Source organism: Larus michahellis, chromosome Z (genome assembly GCF_964199755.1).
Source record: "Larus michahellis chromosome Z, bLarMic1.1, whole genome shotgun sequence".
NCBI classification, from domain to species: domain Eukaryota; kingdom Metazoa; phylum Chordata; class Aves; order Charadriiformes; family Laridae; genus Larus; species Larus michahellis.
Window position 1 is genome coordinate 64,902,038 of NC_133930.1, and position 20,708 is coordinate 64,922,745.

The following is a 20,708-nucleotide window of genomic DNA, read 5'->3' on the forward strand; positions in this document are numbered from 1 at the left end:
AAAAGTAACATCAAGTTAATGAAATTGAACTCTTTTGTACGTAAAGGAGGAACACATATGAAATTTCTTTTGTAAGAACTGCCCAGTTACCAACCTACTGTTCCTCTTGCGTGGCAGGGTACTGCACTTGTTTGTATCTCACACATTTATTCTGCTTCCCCCTGTGCTGTTGTCCCCCTCACTAGCCTACTGATTTGTTTTCCATTCTATAACTCACTGTTTCCTTTCTCAGTACAATTAACTCCAGAAATTGCTAACTGTCTCATTCTGCCAAGCAGAATCTAAATTCCTAAAAAAACCAAACAGATAAAGTAAACAAAGGATATGTTACAGTAAAAGGTGTATCAAGAAATGGGCAAAAGGGAAAGAGAAGCATTTCAGTTAAACTGGGATAATACAGACTGGAGATTCAATTTTCTACAAAATGACCTTAATCAAATGCTTGGGATTTCATAGCATAACTAAATTAGCAGTTCTCAGTAAAGCCCCTAAGGATGACATATCTACGACATTTCAGTAACTGACAAAATATGCCACTTCTAAAATATTTATTAAGCATTTGCACAACATCTGATATGGCTTTAATTTCAAATTTATTAAAAACACACACACAATCATGTTATACAAAAACCAGACATCCCACAACTGTAAGAAAGAACAGCTTGCTATGGTTTCCAATGGAAAAAATAAAGTTTCCCATGGCTTGTTTTCTTTTAGTCAAGGAAGGAAAGTAACCTAATTCATCTAACCTAAAGAAACAACATCACCTTGGCTAAATACAAGCAAACACAACTTCTGCCAATGTTGTTGTCTTACCAATAAATATTTGTCACCTTCCGCTCACCCCACTTTCCTCCTAAATTAGTCACCATCTGCTTAATCTCAACTGAGATCTCCATATTTCACCTACTGCAAAGATAAATGTTGGGGATAAACACAGCTCTTGGGAGGCAAGGCAATCTCTGCTGCAGGATAACAGGAAAAATGTCTCTACGTGGTTACAATCATTTGCTTTTCACCACTTATTCAGAGTAAAGCAGCAAAAAAGTTCAGGTCATTTCCTGACTGGCACAGCAAGTTACAGCAAGATACACATTCTATTAATTTTTAATTGCGTTGATTGCAGACTGAAAGCCCAAAAGGGGAGCGTTCCTTTTTAAAGCATAAAGAAGGGCACTGAAACTGCTTACCTCACTGAGCTCTGCAGGGGAGTCATTTCCATATTTCATAGCAACTCCAGAATTCATGATTAGACTTCTCAAGGCTTGACGATTTCTGCAGATTTTAATGCTTCGAAGCTTTGTTCAACTGATTCAATACTTTCTTCTCCAAAATTTTTCTGTCTTACACATTTTGCTCTAGACAGCCATTTTTACTCCACATTGATAGTTTAAATTAATGATGCAAGATCTTCTCAAAGAGCCACACTGGTTTTGACTTCACAGACAATCCATTGCTGTAAGAGAACTATTAATATTGTGAAGTGCTCCGAGAACGCAGGGAAGAAACTGCTTGCCAGGATCCCAGGGCTGTCTTAGTCCATCTGCAAGGCGTGCTTCATCTCCGCTGTCTGTTTTATGCTGCTCTTCTCCACAACTCTGTTTAAGGGCATCTCCCAGCGCTGCTTAATGCACTCAGAAAAAATTGATGAGCTTCACGCAAGTTCACAGAGAAATTAAAAGGCTGCTACAGTCTTCAGTGTTGAGGGAGGGAGAAGGGAAAAGAGAAGAAAGCTCCCCTCCCCGAGACAAACCAACGCTGCACTTCACGCTAAAGTTTCCCCTGCCAGTGAGCCTGGAGTTTAAGTGGTTTATGATCAAATACAGCTGTCTTGCTGCTGGCTAAAGGGTGCATGGAAGGGGCGGTACTAAAAGGAGAGTGCAAGTGGGAGGGAGAGAGCTACAGAGAGTTCATTTTGGAATTACAGGCATCTTTCCAGCTTTCTGCATGCTAATTACTATACACAAAACTATAAAGATAAGTAACAGGAAATGCCACCTGGATAACAATAAATTGGATTCCTATTTCCCTATTCCCATGTGCGATTAAGTAAGGAAAGTTGGAGGGGCTTTAGAGGGTGGGGGTTGTAACCATTTCAAAAGGTCACAGTAAGCCCCAAAGCACCATTAGAAAGCTGCAGATTTTACGTAACACACTGACATTTTACAAAGACTTTAGGGAGATGCTACGGTAGAAGAGGAGAAAAAAGCATTTGCTTTCGAGATTCAACTAATAATCTAGAAAAATCTTTAACAAGCTGGATTTGTAGACATGCTGCACCCATTGCACGAACACACAAACTCCTTTCCCCTTTCCTCCATCCCCTAAAACATAGTGACAGCCTCACACACTCTGTGATACTGGATTATGATGTACTTTTGGAGTTAGAAGTAGGAAGTGCTATAACTCTGCGGAGGAAATTTACCTGATCATCTTAATACAATGTATTATTATTGTGTCAACTTAGAATTCAGAAAAATTCAGAAATTAAGAGAAAAAAATCAGAAAAAAAACCCATGAGAAACAGGCATAAATGCTATACAAGCTGTGGCACAATTCTTGCACCCTGGCAAAAAACATTTACATGGGAAATAATGCACTCCAAGAGCAACATTTTGAAAATTATTTTGTGTTTGTTTTTTTTCTTTTCTCCTCTGTTAATCAAGATGAATATCAGTATGCAGTCATGGGGATAATTCATTCAAATGACAATACAGAAAGTGCAGTAAGAACAAGAACCAAGATAAACACATCTATATCACTCTACAATACTAAAAGGCAATAGCACTTTCCCTGTCCCTGTCCATCTGTGCCCAGCATCAGGAACTGCAACTCTCCTCTGGCACAAGGGGCAAGCGACATGCCACAATCTCTTTACAAGACTTTTTACTTTTATCCTCCAGGTCTATTTTCCAGCCTTTCCTTTCTCTTTGCCGTATTTGTGCTGTTCTCCTGTTTGCTTTCTAGTCGCCTGCATTTTTGGGTTTCCCTTCCTCTTTTCATGCCCACCTCACGCTGCCTCCATTCTTCGTTATTTTCCTCCTTGAGAGCATCCTCCCCATCTCACCTTTAGATTCAGTTCTGTCTCTACGTTTAATGCTTCTCTGTACATTCCTCCTCACTCATCCGCTTTGTTCCCGACATATGTTTCCATTTATGGCCCCTCAAATACCGGCAAGGGGCTGCACTGCTCTCTGCTGGCAGATGGCTGCTGTCTCAGCCACAGCAAGTGCCACACTGGGCAACCCCCCCCTCCACTCCCCCTCCAGTGGGTAGGAAGCCTGGAAGATGCAGGGTCCTCCGGACTGCAGTATGGAACAGCGTATCCACAGCAGTTTCGTATGCTGATTTCCTGTGCGTTAAAATGTGATTAACAGCGTTTTACACCCAGGAACAAAGGTACTGTATAACGACTTACTTCATTTCTCGTACATGAGAAAACAACTTCAGTTCAAAAGTTCCCGCAGCTGACACAGTACATTTAAAAATGTTTTATCTTTTCCAAGTCATGCGTTCACAAATGGGAGGGTGAAAAAGCTTTAGTATTTTGCATCACTACCCCTGTTGACTTTCATATTCCTTCGTATAATCTGCTTTGATCTGATCTTTGTCCAGTTCTGTCACACGTATCACAGGTTCACTAACACAGGAATGAGTCTCAGAATTACTGAAGAATAAAGTTCTAAGGTTTTCCTTTTCTAAAGAAAAGACCATATTAATTATGGCTACAACATATTGCTTTTCCCATACTATATCCCTACACTGGCAAATACTTCCCAGCTGACTTACTATAAACAGGCATTCAGAAATTAAACATTTGATTTGCTTTTCTCATTCACCATTGCCACGCACGGCACTATGGATGCATCCTAAGGATAACGGTGCAGGACATTTGAGGATCTGAACTAGATCCACTCTGTACTGTACCCATATGCTGCACAGGATTCTTTTCCTGCCTCCTTCCTGCTCCATACAGTAACATGATGGAAAGAGACAGAGATACTGACTGAAAAACCACAGCAGAATTCACAGTTTCAGATATGCACAAGAACATGGGAGATACATGCAGATACTTTCAGAACAATTTATATTTATATTTAAAAAATCTAAAACTAATTGCAACTCACATGCAAATTAATGAAACAGTTAAACCAAACTCTGATGATAAATGATTTCACTTTAAGCCCAGCTGACTCCCATTGCAATGTCTGCATGCTTGAACTGAGTGGTACAGGATTACAGATTTCTCATCTGGAAAGCATCAACTGTTACTTTCAACTGACCTATAAGTACTGGCACTGCTTGTTTCAATGTCCTTACAAACTTTGCAGTCATTTCTTTATTGTGGAGGGCTACCTAAGACTAAATGTAATCATTCTTCTAAAATAGTTACTATTATATCACATTTTTAAATACTCAATAGTATCGAGGACATATTCTACCTGAAGGTGTAGAACTTGCTTCTCAGTGAAATGACGTATTATCTAGCACACCCCTGAGACCACTTACTAACTGAATGAAAACCTTACATCACAAAATTAAATCCCCAGATAGACCTGACCAGTTGTCTCCAGGCAGTTTCACCATTTTCAAATACATGCAAGTGATCTAATACGGTAGCAGGGTACTAAGAACTTTGTTGAAGCCAAAGTATATTTTCCTATTGGCTTGTGCCAAAGGCACTCTTCAAAGAAAACAAAGGAAAATCTCAAGTATGCCAATTTTGCATTGCCAGGAAAGAACAGAGTACTCTATGATCCAGCAAAAGAGAGGTGCCTGTTGGATCGTTTGATGACTGACTGTTCATTCTCTCCCCCGACTCAGCTCCTCGCCTAGGGTAGTGATGCTCCCTTGCCCTCAACCTTGTGCCTGTCTTCTTTTTTAGCCTCTACAGTCAGGAAGGGGGTCGAGATGGGCATGGGAAGAGGAATCTCTTAACCTACAGATGTACATTTCTTAGCCCAAGAGGACATGCTCTCTCAGCGGATGCCTCAGTGTGTACTATGATACAAACAAGAAGGGGGAAAAAAGAAGCTGGATGAACCGGACTGTCACTGAGGCTTTCAGAAACAACATCCGCCAAATGTCTTCTGTCAAGACAGAGACACTGGCCTGGGCTTCCACTCAATCTCAGTGCATTCTGATCAATTACTGCTTTCTGTACCTCTAAAGCACTCATGATGCATACTGCTTGTAGGTAAGTGCATTTGCACTGACAGATTCTTCCCAAGATAATTTCAGAATTATCCAGTAACAACCATTAGGGTGGCCAGTTTGCTGATTGTTGATCTAATAATCCTATGGCCACTCTATTCCATTTGTTTACTCTTATTAAACTGTAGTAAAAGAATCAATGACATGTATCCAAGATTCCCTGAGGAGTCTACCTTTTGATTCTATCTGAATAATCATTTAATAAGATTTACTCTACCACCTGGTGTAAAAGGATTCTTATGGGACAAGATACAACTCTCTTACCCTTCTCACCTTTACTTTTGAAACTGCCACAGAATATGGAAAAAAATAGCACTGTAGTTATTTTACAAGGCTTCTCCCTCATAGTATGTCTCAGTAGTTACAATACTCTATTTCTTAACAGTTACTGGAGCAGGTGTGACAATTGCCACACATGAATGTTCCTTCCTTGTTTTGATAGCTGCAGAGTGAAAACTACAGCATAAAACAATTATCTATTAATACCTATGTATCACATATTCTTCAGCATAGCATGTACCGCTTTCTGAGAAGCAATTTCACTCTGCATACAACATGCACAATCAGCTGATCACAATTCCAGGATGTACGAAATAAAGCCTTCTTGGTTGGTTCTGTGTAATTAGCTCTGGAACTGGAATGCAACCAATTGAAGTCCACTGAGCATTTAGTTTGTGTTTGTGTGTTTCAATACCATCTCTACAGTTAGAGCAGCACCCGGCACAATCCCACACAAAAATAAATTACACCTTTGAACACTGCAACTCTACTACACACAATTTGAGTACAATATGTTTTTGTTCTCACTCTGGCACAAAATACACAGGTGTAGTGCCAAAGCCTAAATTTCCACAGACAAAATAGTAGCACTCAGAAGGTTAGCATGAATGCTACACTTGGAAGCAAAAATTCAATACAGTAGTTGGATAATGTTTCCAGAAAATTCTTTATTCAATAGCACTAATGCACTATGATTTAAAAGGAAAAGGCTGAAAGGGATGGTAGGTTCTTCTTGATGGAAGATGTTCTCATTAATGTTAGTTAAGGTTACGCACCTAGGTTGAGAGAAAAAAAAAATCCAACTCATTTGAAACAATTGCAAGTAACCTTATACGAAGAATGAAGCACTCTCTCTGAAGAAAACACATGCAAACTTCTCTTCTTCCCTTCAATCGTACCATCTCGATTAGTCTAAAACAGATAACACGTCAAGAATAATGTAATTTCCAAATAGCACTTCAATCAGCTTCTCTCACCTGTTCATCCTTCCTCAAATACTTAATCCACTTAAAAAGTCATGTCCTTGACCTGACCAGTCTCCTTGGGAGTTCACATTTGATCCCTTTTTCCATTCTCCAGTATTTCACACCATGAAGCCACTCACCAACCTGTCAAACAGCCACTCTCATTTTCTGTCATCTCATCCACAGCCATCACATTCAGTTTGACTCCCCCTGACCCCAAAGAGCCTTAGCACCAGGTCAGGACAGGAAAAGGACCAGGGAGTCAATGTGTGCCTGTTAGTCATATTAGAGACTTGTCTGTGAGAACAACAGGGAGACACGGTAGCAATTTCTATGCTCTTTTCATGTTGCAGCCACGTAATTATAATCACCTTTCATTTGTACCTTGCTTAAAAACACTAACAAGGCCATTCTGTAAACTACAATTCATGCCATCATGCTTAGCTTCCTTTCATTGTCCGGCATTCCCTCAGTTCAGTCATGCATTCCACCAGTTATTAACCACAAGGTAACATCACTTATTTCACTTTCAGCCCCTACAGTCTTGGTAGCCATTCTGATTTAACTTCTCTACAAGCCTTTGGCTTTGCGTACTTATTGCACTAAAAATACAACCACTCTTAATAAAATGCCTGTGGGTTAATCCTACCTTTAAGATATCTACTCTTCTACTTTATCAGAACCTGTATTCCCTCACTTTGTTAGTAGTTGTGAACTGAACCTGTTTCAAAAATTCTCACTTGCATAAGAAAGATTCACCAGGACTGGCCTGCTAAGTCTCTCCCATTTTTCCCAGTCCCTGATAGTGATATTTCCTTATTTACATTCTCTTCTTACTCCTAAACTCCCTTGGTTTTGTTTCTTGTCCTTCATACAGTCTCATTTCCAGTTCCAGTCCCCACTCCACAGTCATGATCTCATCTCTGCAAACATTTAGCATCCCAGTTCATCAGCTGCCCACTTCTCTTTCACTCTTGAACTCTTCCAAAACATCTACGTGTGGTCAGTCTGTAATTATTTTCTCCAATTATAAGATTTCTCTCCACTCTGACTTACATTACCACTGGACACAACTCTGTGACCTGGATCAATGACCACATAAGTGCCCACAGTGACACAAAGAAGGGGGAGGGATCCTGGCCCCTGGTTTACATCAGAACTGTACTTGGATGCTTCACCCCCCACCTAGACATGCATCCCATTTCACCATCTGCAGTCAAGATCTCTCCTGAATGTTTAACAGATGAACTGATGGATAACTTCTGCCTGCATGTGTATGTATATATACGCTACATGTGTATATATAGACATACACACATATATATACACTACATGCGTATATATACACACACGCACATATACATATTTGTGTATATGTAGTGTGTGTGATGTTTGTATATATATACTATACATACTTACACAAACACACACATATATACACTTGTATTATATACACGTGTGTACACACACTTATCTATATAAATAAAATATTTATATAAATAAAATCTACATCTATCTTATCTATATAAATAAAATACTTACAGATGTATGTGTATGTAAGTATTTTAAAGTTTGGATTCACCGAAATGCTCCATTTGAAACATTTTGAATCAGATGAATTCTGGCAAATGCAAGGCAAGTGTCTGACAGATCCCTACTTGAAGCTCTACAAGATTTTTTGTCTGGCATGAGCATTTAAATAACAGGAGCATCAACTTCACTGAGCACTTACGGGGTTTAGGGAGCTTTCATTTTGGCAGAAATTGTACCAAAAATTACTTCAATGATGTGAACTGAACTGATATATATGAAACCTCTGGTGAATCAAACCCCCTAGTGTTCAGCCAGATCTATTTTATTATCAACAAACTTAAGATTATTGTAACTGAATTCCTACAGCCCTCATCTGAAGTTTATTTTAACTTGCTATCTTCCTTGGCTGCATAGTTTAGTGCCTGCTCACGAAGATCAGCAAGTTAGTCTGCAGATCACTTCTCAACTCCCTATTTACTATCCAGTAAATATGAGTATTTCTTTATTTTTCTAAAGGTCTGTGGTGTTTTTTTTTCCTCTCCCTGGATAGCTAATCATAAAACCCAAGCTCTGTTTTCTACCCACCCATCTGGTCTATAAAATTCAGGTTTTTGCTCTTCTAACTGCTTTGCCATGTACCCTTCAATTCTCTCCCGTGACATTTTTCCTATACATCTTCCTACATTTAAGCTTCTCATCATAATCTTCAAGACTGCCTTACCTCTGCCTCACTCATTTCTACTTCAGCCTTCCTATCTGTCAGGCTCATTTTACATTGGGAGGGACAGCAAACAACTCTCCTTCAGCATTTATGATACTTCTGACTTTCTTGTATTGTCTGTTTTGTTCTACAACCCAAGACCTGTTTACACTTTTCTCAAGGCTTTTCTCACTTTTTTACTTACTTCAGGTTCATGAAACATGATTACAAAGCTAAAATCCTCTTTACTTTCAAGCCTCATCTGGATAGTCCCTTACTTCATTAAGTTTAGAAATGACTTGCTAAATATTTCTAGCGTTTACTCTCAGATAAGGGTCTATCAACCAACTAAACCAAAGCAATAAACAAACCCATTTCTAAAAAAATAAAAATAAAAAAAGTCTTGTTTGTTCTGTCTTCAGAATTTAGAATCCTGGCACAAGACACTTCATCATTATGAAGAAACATCTGGCACCCCTGTAGGTGCTACAGAAGCAAAGACTTTTCCCTCCTTTTCTATAATGTACACCAGACAATCAATTCATGTCAAAATCAGATTCAACCAATAATACGCACTTATAATCTCTTTAAAAATTCATAGGGTAGAAAGATTGAATCTCTTTTTCTCCAGTTACTTCCCTAAAATAATAACGTCAAGTAGGTAAAGTAATACAAAACTCAGTGTAGGAAATTAGAGATGGGTATTTAACCTAAAGGCACAAGCCTCACTTGGATACATCAGTGGGGTTCTTATTTCATTATGAACTCTTCACAGAGCAGACACTGCCCTTCTCGAACTCAGAGTTTACTTTGATTGCTTCCTACCATGAGAAAATGGGGAGTTTACCAATACATTACAACATAGCTATTGTCATAATCTGTCTCCCAGATGAGAAGTGATAATGTGGTTTTCTAGCACAAAATGAGGCAATCATGCTGAAACAGTTCTTCTCAAAAAGTAGAACCATTAAGCACAAGAGAGTGCCTGTGCAGAAGTACTCACCTCCCATTTTCTCTGCACTGGCACCAAAATACTTCCCCGAAACAGCTGTGCTGACAACCATATATTCACCCAAAAAAACCCCGGAACATAAAGAGAAGCAGGGAGTTTGAGCAGTGGTTTGAACAGCATCCTGCACTGCCTCAGATCCATGTCCCAGACCTGACAGTGACAGAGAAACAACTCCAGGGAGCAGGAGCATCTTGATGAATTTAACCACAGCACTGACAGGCTTCTGTGGAAACCCTGCCTTGTCTCGCTTGGTTGGCAGGATACGATTCATCACTCCATTATAACTGAACTAGCACTGAACTGCAAAAGCACTTAAGAGTCCATTTTCAACTGTGCACTGCGGTTAAGATTTTCACTTTTTAATCAAAATTCCTATACATCACATAACCAAAACATAAGGGTTTAGTATGTGTGCAGAAGGGGAGGGGGAATAAGTCTTACCACCTTTTCAATAAATGAGGATTCACAGATGCTCAGCATTGCCAACTGCAACTATGTCAGGTCAACAGTTCACACTCAGAGAACAGGCAGAAAAGCTGGTGAGACAGAGGACCCTGTGACAAGAGCTACATGGTCATCTTTATGGCACATCGGGATCCAGGAGGTTAATGTTGCTTCAAGAGATTAATCCTGGGCCTCAGGTTCAGTTTACCACTGCCAAGCGATGTAATAATACTGTATTCTGTACAGCTGTGTGCAGTGCTGCTGGCCCAACGTACCACCAGGAGAATTGTTCTCCATTCCACACAACTGGGGGGAAAAAAGTTTAGAAAAGTAAAAAGATCTGAACACCTGCATGGGAGCCACAGCTCCCTTAACTACAACAAACAAAATGGGATGCATAAAGACAGTTTCTAAGCAATGAGGCGGGGGTAGATACAAAGTCCTTGCAACTAAGTTGAATTAGAAGTTTTGAAACTTTATCCATAGACCTTCAAAATGTCTACTTACACACACTTGTTAAGACCCCCTTTTCTATAGCACCCAATCGCCACACACCAGTTCCCATCCAATTACAACCACAGAGCTGGGTCAAAACCCATTATTCTGTGCACTTCACCTTCATTACATGCTTGTAAGAGATACTGTTCAACTCTCACATAAAAGATCCAATTAAAAGCCTCAGTCAAAAGGATCTATTAAAAGGCTGCCTGAATGAACGTGCCCTGTGCTGACACCCATCACGTTGTGCAGTGATTGTCTGCAGATGGAAACAGCAACAGAATTTTTTTTTTTAAAAAAAGAACCTCAGCATATACGCTACTGAAGGGAATTTTCAAGGAAGTTTATAATTTGCCTAACCTCTGTGTCTGCCACCATCCAATAAGTTCAAAAGACAGAAAAACTACATTACCTATAAAACAGATGAGTCCTGGCAGACCTAATCCATAACATCCATTTTAAGAGAAAAATGAATAACTGAGCACTATTAGAGGGCTATGGAGGCCAGAAATGTATGAACACAATGCAGAATCCTGTTACACCTGATGCCTGCTTCAGACAAACAAACTTGCTTACAATGCTGGCTTGAAATCAAAGACAAACAGCAAACAGCTTCCCACATCCCTAAACATAAAAAACATCTGTCAGACAAAACTGCCTTTGTGCCTGCCTTCTGACAAGCCAAGCCTCGCCTCCTGAATCTATATTCCAATAATCAGTTTTTCCTTTAATGGCATTCTTGGATTCTATTTTTAGGCTGTCAGAATGGAAATGATGCTTACTTTGGAAGCAAAAGCACAAAAGGCAAGGCTATCTTGGTCACAAATCTTTTATAAAGAGTAGGGTCTACTGTCCACACCACTAGAAACTTGTTCTACTTCAGGCCTTCCTACCTACTGGGATTCCAGCTGAAGGAATCATTAAGCTACGTTTTTACAGTAATAGCTTTTATTGGCACGAAAACAAATTGTAATACAAGTTGCATGTAGGACATGGAAAACAAATGGCTGCAAGGGTGGGGGAGAGGAAGAGACCTGGCTCCTGCGGTTTACTGTAACAGTATGCACTCGTTCCCCAATACAGAACAGACTCGCCAACAAAACAACTTGGGAAAAATCAATCCATGCACAAGTAACTGAATTCTGACATATCCTACAAAGTGGTTATAGCATTGAACAAATTCCCTGAAATACACAAAATCTAAGTTGTTTCTTACCCACACTAGCCTCATGCAGAGGGACTAGAAAGGCACTACTCTCTTCCATCCCAGAAGTTGTGCCTTGAGTTTAAGGGACATCTGATGCCTTGGGGCCAAATTTCCCTGTCTATAAGGGAAGGGGTGGGGAAGCTGGAAGAGAGCTTCCCAAACCATGGAACAAACAGGCTTAATTTAAAAACAAATAAGATTTGGAGACAGGGAAGAGAAGAAAAAGGGGCAGACTTTGGCAGAAAAGGACATACCAATAGTACTGAGTCATAAAACCATAAAAACTTTAGAAATTAGACGAGACACTTTAAGTAGGTTCTCCTTAACAAGGACACCAAACAGAAGTAGTCTACAAACCAGCCATTGATTTATCTTTCACAGTACAGTTCTATCTTCAGACTTTCTTAATACTGTGACTTAAAACATCATTTCGAAAAAGAAATACCTGTGTGATTTCAGTAGAACTCATATTTAATTTACTTCTGATGGCAATAAATTAAACAATAGAGAAAATGGTTCATATTTAGGATGCTGTAAGAGTATACCTAGACTGCCAAAAATCTCTATGAAGCCCTTTTTTCCCCATCCCCTACAAAAGTATTTTTGCTTTCTTTGGCAAAAAGACAATCCCTCCTGGTTTTAAGGAGTAAATTTAAAAATCTACATTTACTAGCTTAGTTAAAATGAGCCAAAAATGTAGCTTAAAAAATTACATACACATACTAGGTTTACAGCTTTTGGGGAGGGTGAGTGGTATGGAGTTTTTAAGCAGTATAATTTTTACTCTCTAAACATGCTATCATTACAGTGACTTGTGCCATATAAAAACTTACATACATAAGATGGACAAGCAGACATCTGTTATCAGCGGATAATCTGATCATATCAGTCTTTGTAAGGAAAGACTGTTGGTTACATAGGCGTCCGCTGCTAGTCACAGGGCAAAGGACACTAGAAATATCATCCGGCTGTCTTACAGCCAAACTGGGAGGTAACAGAATAATTGACATATTGTCGAATGGTTTGAAAGAGCCAGACAAAGAGATTAAATTCAGCGTTTTGAATTTCATCATAGAATGTCCTATGTGAATATATGTCAAATACCAAGCATCTCTACAATATTCTCTTGATAAAGTACTGAATACACTTCATAACATTAAGGCATTGCAAGAAATCGTTGTATGTTCAATAGCATGACAGCAGTAGAGAATTAACATGCGAGTCACTTAATTTACATTTACACGCATCTCAGAGAACAGAAATGGTTATTGTGACTCAGGGTGGAACAGCCCATTAATGCTATTTCAAGCCATTATTCAGAACCAGCTGCACTACAGTCTGACATAAATGTAAACACAACATTACTATCAAGTGTACACTTTTATACCCAAAAGCTATTCACATAAATAGGCCACAGCAAGTTAGGTTTGCCTGATTATGAAGCAGATCATCTAGGTGGGAAAGGAAAAGCCACCTCTCCCTGAAAAATGTAATAGGGACTTTTGAAATATGATCATTTGGTATAAACTACGTCAACTAAAAAGAATAGCTTTCTCAAAGCAATGGTTCTATCTGTCATAACTTGCAGCTCAATGCTCTCAAGGAGGAAAAATTAGCATTGCAAACATTCACTGAGTCTGACTAAGGAAGTGGTATCGCCATAAGAATATCTGTTTTCAGAGAACATGAGACTTCCTAAGACAAAGATATTAAGTTCTCATTTGCTAGTGAGAACGCTGAGAAACTACCACTAATACAACTACATATTGCTTTGCTGTGAATATTTCCAGTATGCCTTTGTACTTTATAAACTTTTGGGTTGTGTACCCAACAGAGATGGTATCTTTACTTGGCACAGAGATTCCACAGAATTAAATTCGGCTTAGTCACCTTAATTCTGCTGTACGGAAAGCACACCCTGTCACACAGATGCACAATCAAAACAGTCCATTCTCAAACTCAAAGTCTTTAGTACCTCCAAATGAGGTACACACACATGCAACTCAGACAGGAATAGCTGAGGAAGAGCATGTACCAGAGTAGTTAGATGCATTAAGAATCTTGTTGCATTAGCTTTCTGTTTTGTTCTTGATGGAGACATTCCAAAACCAGCTCCCCTTAAGACGAGAAGTAAGCGCAGATTTGGCCGGCGGAGCAATCTGCACCAATGCCGTCCTACCTAGACACATCCATCTTGCATTGACAGCACTGCACAAGATAAAGCAGGATTATGCCTGCTTAGTTGTTGGCCAGAACAACGAGATGCTGCAGGAAGCGATGCTGGCAACTCTGTAAATATGCCTTTCTCTCTGAGTCAGTAGGAGCAACCACATCTGTGGCACTTACGTGGCCGCTTTGAGGATGAAATGGCAACACAGGCATCTAAAAGCAGGCAGTCATGAAGAAATCCTACCACATTTTTTTTCTCAAAATACAGCTGTACTCTTCCTCGCTGCAAGTCAACTATACCCTGGTATATGGGGTTACCCAAAAGAACTCTGGCAAGGAAGGTGCATTCCAAGAGCTTCCAATACAGCTGAAGTGTCTTTGGAAGGAAAAATAAGAAATTAAAGGACCCTGGATTCACACCAGTCCAGGGACTGGATAGTTAAAAAACAAACAACCCATATATCAACATACTTGGGGTCACATTTTAAAAATGTAAGATCTTTGTGCAGATACTTTCTCAGCAAATCAGAGTTATTTACAGTTAAAAGAATGAAGGTATGAGATCATATAGCCGTGGCAAATAAAACAATCTCAATTATCTAAATGTCGCTACTTGTGACAACAAATACATGAATCTTGAAACAACACTGAACTAAGGCAACAGAAACTAACAATACGCACATAGCTTATTATTATATGCACACATTCTACTGGTCTATTTTAATCATGTGCAAGGACAATATGAAAAGGGAATTAAACATATCCAAATCTTATTGCTTCTGTTTATTAGACTTCAACAGAATTCTACTGTGAGATATACCTATCATATCAAGATGCTGCCCTGTGCAATGTTTCCAGAGAACAGGAATACTTCGGCTCCTACAACAGAGCGCTATCTCTCATGTTAGCACCACAGGGAACACATCAAGATCACATGGCCGCCTGGGCAGTGAACAGATGTGACACCACACGCATCAGCTATTTCACTACAGTTATATGACTATCCACATTAGCGATCCTTGTCTGACTTTGAAGATTCAAGTACAAATTAAAAACAACTCCCAAACATGCACATGCACAAAGAAATCCTTTGAAATGTTTGAATTGTTTTCTATCCATGAAGAATATTTAAATTCTTTACATCCCAATGCAATACAAACAAAGGTCATAAATTATTACATTTGGAACACATGCAATGGTTCCCATCAGAGATATCTGAGGTAGTATTTAACCCACTGGCATGAACAGCTACCTCATCAGTAAGTGGTGACAGGTCATGTTAAAGCTTAATATGACAGTCATAAATATTGGAACCAAGGTGAAGAGCTATAAAGAGAAATGTGTTCTTAATATTTAGGTGTAAAAATGTGAATCTGAAAAATGCTGAGTTACACAACCTATAAAGACTACAGAATAAAGTATTCAGGCAAAGCAAAAGCTGAATATGAACATGTGTTAATAAACCAAAACAGCAAAATGACATGAAATGAACAGATAAAAACATATGCAATGAGTACAAATGGTTAAATTTCAAGCAGAACTTTTTAAAAAAATTGCACCACTCCCATGAAGGAATAGCAATAACGCTTCAGAGCAGGTATTATGTTTTTATAAAGCTCTGCACAGCTGTACATTCATAGGATTTCAAAAATGCATTAAAAAATTCACTTTTTAAACTAAGCAAAGTGATAGTGGACTGAAGCTCATTTTGCTTTTGCAGACGGAAAATTTAAATGTCAATGGCAGTGTGGAGACCCCCTGTATTGACTGAGAAGTATAATCTATGCTGTAGAAGCACATAATCACCACAGAGATGTCTTTAGCCTGACTGCATCATTGAAAATCAAAAGAGGAATGTCAGAAAGAAAAAGAGGAAATTAAGTAACAAGAATTGACACTGCAACAGGGAAAAGCACTTCAAGGTGCTGAGAGAAAAGCCATTACAGGACTTCTAACCAGAAAGCACCTAACTGATTTGTGTTCACCCATACAATAGTTACCTTGTTAGACCTCTGAGTCTAAAGTCTACGCATTTACAAAGAAACGTGAAAAACACTGCTTTCAAGAGTGCGTCCATAGGGTCCGTGTAGATGCATTTGCATTTGGGAGAAGCTGCCGGGAACTGTTCATCCAGGAGCAGGATGACACAGAAAGGCTCTGCTCTGCTTTTTCATAAGCGTTCTGAAGAAGATAAACCTCTCTGGTTAACTTTAAGAGCATTCAGAGTTCCAGAGAGAAATGTCCACAACAGAGTCTGTTTTTAAATCTTTGTCCTTCTATTGCACGGCTTTACAAAAAGAAATACTATCAGCTCCCAAAGGGAAGAAATGCAGTTATTAAACCTCCATCAGTTTTTTTGAAGTAATCCTGGTTAGAGTACCAAGGAGTCTGCCCAGCTCCTTGTGTAAACTGGAAAAGTTCCCTGGATTCAAACCACAAAAATGTGAAAACTGAGATCTGTCATTTCTGAGAATGAATGCAAGGGAGCAGCTCGGCTTGTCATTGTGGCAAATGCAGCTAGGTAAAACAATCTGAGAAAGAGAAAGAGAAGGAAGTACCCACATTAAATCACAGCTCTAAGGCGGCTATGTTTATCTCTTTAAAGACTCTAAATTTAGACTGCAGTAAGCATGCCCCTCAGTATTAAAAACTGTGTAAAGGGAATAAATGTAAACAGTGAAAAACAAAGTAAACCATTCTCTCATTTTCTCCCATTCCTTTTTCCCTCTTTATTAACAAAGCCAAAGCAAAAATTTACATATGACCCATGACACCAATGCTCAGGAGGAGTCAAATGGAGATGTTATTGTATTCATCTACAAATAAGTGAGAGATTGCTGATTCTATTATTATTTGAAAGAACATAGAAAGAGTATTTAAAAGCAGGAGAATAACAGATGCTTGTTAAAACAAAGATCAGGCATATTTCATGACAGTAAGCATAGAAGGAATTTAGAGATGGGAACAAAAGGAAAGCCGTAATACCTGCAGATCTTTATTTCTTATGAGCCTTCAGAATTTCTATTTTTAAGATTTCTGCATGTCATAGCAATGCAGTAGCCTTCACCCTGTGCATTCTTGAGTAGCACTGCACATCTGTGTCTTCATATTTGCAGATGTACAACAGGTTACCAAGGCCCATCATTTCTGAACCATCATCAGCCAGGAGCATAGACACAGGACATATTAGTACATACACACACAAAACCTGATTTAACTCCATATCTAAAAAGGACACAGCAATTCACAGTTCCTGATCCAGAAACAGAAGTACGCAAGCCACTCTTATTGCACAGCTATACTGGTCTTAAGCAGCTCTACTTAAACTTCTGTTCAAGAGTATTCTACATCCTTTAAAATAATCAAATGTGAAACAGCTCATGTCTTTCCAAAATGGTAATTTTTAAGCAAGTCAATCACAGCAACGGGATATGTATAACCGAACAGGAAATTTATGTTGTTACACTCACTATCTTCCTTAGACCTAGACTTGCACCTTTTTAATGGATTATTGTGAGAGCAGTTTTCAGTGTAAGGAAGTACTTGTCTCACCAGTACGGTCTGATTTGAGCTTGGCAATGTTTTCATACAAGTCAGAGAACACAGGACAGAATGAAGCTCAGGAAATATTAAAAAAAAAAACCAGTGCCTTACAAGTTTCAAACCAGTTCAATATCCACCTATTAGTAGCTACATTTAGACGATGCCTCTTGCCTTAATGATGACAACGTTAGTCAAGGCAGGGTCAGAAGTCTCATTGGAGAAACACGACATATACTGTTTCTCTTCTATCTCCAAAGTCTACTATTCTGTTAAAGGAGATATTAGATGGATGAACATGATTGTTCTTCTACAAAGCTATACCTTCTTTCTTACTTACATCAAATTGCTCACACTTCCAGAAAACTACTGGAATATAGAAATAAAACTGCTAACTGGGATATAATTTCCCAGACCTTCCATTATATCCTCTTTATAACACACCTGTGCCTGCTCATTTTCTGTTCTTTTCAGTTTCCATATGCTTCTGTCTAGTTTTGACGATCAAAGAGTTTATGATTTATTCCAGCTGATCCCTTACTATCCTTCCTAGGGAAAATGAGCACATCATACCTTTAAGGAACTGCCAACTTCCTTGAACTCTTTTCTTCGTTAGATAAGTTTTAATACCTATGTGCTTTCACTCTGCTTATGGAAACTTTAGGTGTTATATCAGCTCATGTTCAGAAACTTATATAAAACTTAGAAGGCTTTTGAAAACACTTTCAGAATATTTTTCATCATTTTCTTTTCACATAATGCAGCTTAAGGAAGTTGATTCCCCTTTGTTGCCAGCAATCACTTCCATCAGACATTAAGTCTTGAGCAGGATGTTGGACTATATGCCCTCCGAAGGTTCTCTTACAGCTTCAATTATCCTACGATACTATGAACTAGGACTCTTATTTCATCAAGGCCAAGCTTGCCAGTAAACATTAACTTTAAAAATGAGAAACTTCTTGCATTCATTTTAGCATCTCTTTACTTCTCCACTTAAATGGCTGTGCAACGTAAGTCAGAAACATGCTACAAAACGGGTGGTCTTTTATAACATGCCTGGCTTAAAATTAAAATGCAAACTTAATCCCAATACACTGATGGGGAAGCAAAAAATAATGCCCTACTCCTTCAACAGTTACATGGTTTTTTTACAACGCAGAATTGTTCTTGCCTGTAGAAATAAAAAAGCACAGTGCTAGCACACCAAGGGTTTAAAATAATTACCACACAATTTAGTGTGCAGTAATGAAATACATAGGAAGGATTTTTCTGCACAACACTTCTGAACAATCTGACACCACACTTAAAAAAATTAATTGGTAGGCAGTTTTCAGACACAACTCTTCTACTGTTAAATCGTATAAATTAAGAACTTCTGTATGGGTGCTCACAGACTCCTACCCTTTCTAATGAAACTCATTTATACAAGCTTTGGAAATAATACACACCTACCAACTGCTAAAATCACATTGGTTTTCTGGTAAATGAAAGGCAACAGCAGTGTGGCATTTTTTCCGTGAAGGCTCAAAGGCTCTAAGGCTGGAATTAATATGATTCTTTGGAAAAAAAAAAAACAAGAAAAAATTTCTACAAAAATTAAAAGCAGAGGCAAAATGCACTTACAGTGTTGGCAAGTTCCAAGTAGCTTCCTCCAACAGAGTTGCTAAAATTTGAGGCCTGAACTAGAAGTCTTTGCAGAGCAGCCTGTTGAGTCACATTGCTTCCACCATACTCCAACATCTTTTGTAGTGTAAAATGACTCTGGAGGTCTGGACTCTGAAGGTCTCTTGCTCCTGAATCATACTCCCAGCTTTCTCTGGCTCCTGATAAGGCACCTAAAATGCAGAAATGGAAAAATATTCTAGTATGGACTATATATAAAGAACACATAGAATCATAGAATATCTTGAGTTGGAAGAGACCCATAAGCATCATCAGGTCCAACTCCTGGCTTCTTGCAGGATTACCTAAAACTTAACCATATGACTAACAGCACCACCCAGATGCTCCTTGAACTGTGACAGGCTTGGTGCCGTGACCACTTCCCTGGGATGCCTGTTCCAGGGACCAGCCACCCTCCCAGTGAAGAACCTTTTCCTAATGTCCAACCTGAACTTCTCCTGATGCAGCTTCATTCTATTTCCCCTGTCCTGTCGCTGGTTGCCAGAAAGAGGAGATCAGTGCCTCCCCCTCCACTGCCCGCCTTGAGGAAGTTGTAGACTGCAATGAGGTTCCCCCTCAGCCTTCTCTTCTCCAAGCTGAACAAGCCAAGTGACCTCAGCCGCTCCTTCTAAGTCTTGCCTTCGAGACCTTTCACCATCTTGGTTGCCCTCCTCTGGACACACTCCCATAGTCTGACATCCTTCTTATACTGAAGTGCCCAAAACTGCACACAGAACTTGAGGTGGGGCTGCACCACTGCAGTCTAGGGAGGGACAATCACCTCTCTCAACCAGCTGTCTATGCTGTGCTTGATGCACCCCAGGACATGTTGGCCCTTTTGGCTGCCAGGCCACGCTGTTGATACATGAATAAACCTGCCTGTCTTTCCGTAAAGAAAAAAAGCAAACAGCTCCACCACCGTTACTCCACATCTTGCACACGTAGAAGTAATAACATTTTCAATGCACAAACCATTTACTAAACTACAAGACTCAGAAGGAAAAATAAAACCATTTGCATACATTATTTAGTATAGAGTAAACCCAGTGTAATTTACAAGAGCTAAGGACCACTGAATGAGTGTCAGTTACCACATCGGACTGAAATGCAGCATGGACCAAAGAGGAAAACCATAATTCACTTCTTTTTGTTTACTGAATACCAACACAATAAGTGAACCTTTTAGCTGTATAGTTCATCACTTTTTATGTTAGCCCTGCCTTTCTTATTATCTCAGGATTTCTTGTTTCAGTTCAAGTTTCAGAGATGCGTCTATCACAAGGTGTTTCATTACAAATCAGTGCAAGAATATGATCATGTAGCTAGTGACAAACAATGAATCCTTCAGAGAAACTTTCTGTATCATGAAGCTGTAGCGTTGCTGTTTCTCCATGTACAATCCTTCCAATTCCCTACAGCCAGAGATGGGCTTAAACCCTAGAACAGATTTAACAGAATTTTCTTATTTTATCAGTAACTGTTTCA

At 39.2% G+C, this 20,708-nt stretch overlaps 1 protein-coding gene across 2 annotated transcripts in view; it reads right to left on the reverse strand.

The window, feature by feature from the left end:
- The window catches only part of MCC (MCC regulator of WNT signaling pathway), a 204,746-nt gene that overhangs the window by 159,491 nt on the left and 24,547 nt on the right, over positions 1 to 20,708 (reverse strand). The window contains exon 3 of one of the 2 annotated variants that reach the window (XM_074569176.1): positions 19,185 to 19,396. In XM_074569176.1, coding sequence (XP_074425277.1) covers positions 19,185 to 19,396 — 212 coding nt within the window. Of the gene's footprint in view, positions 1 to 1,190; positions 3,175 to 19,184; positions 19,397 to 20,708 lie in introns of those variants that run through there. The other variant, XM_074569177.1, reaches the window with a different exon arrangement.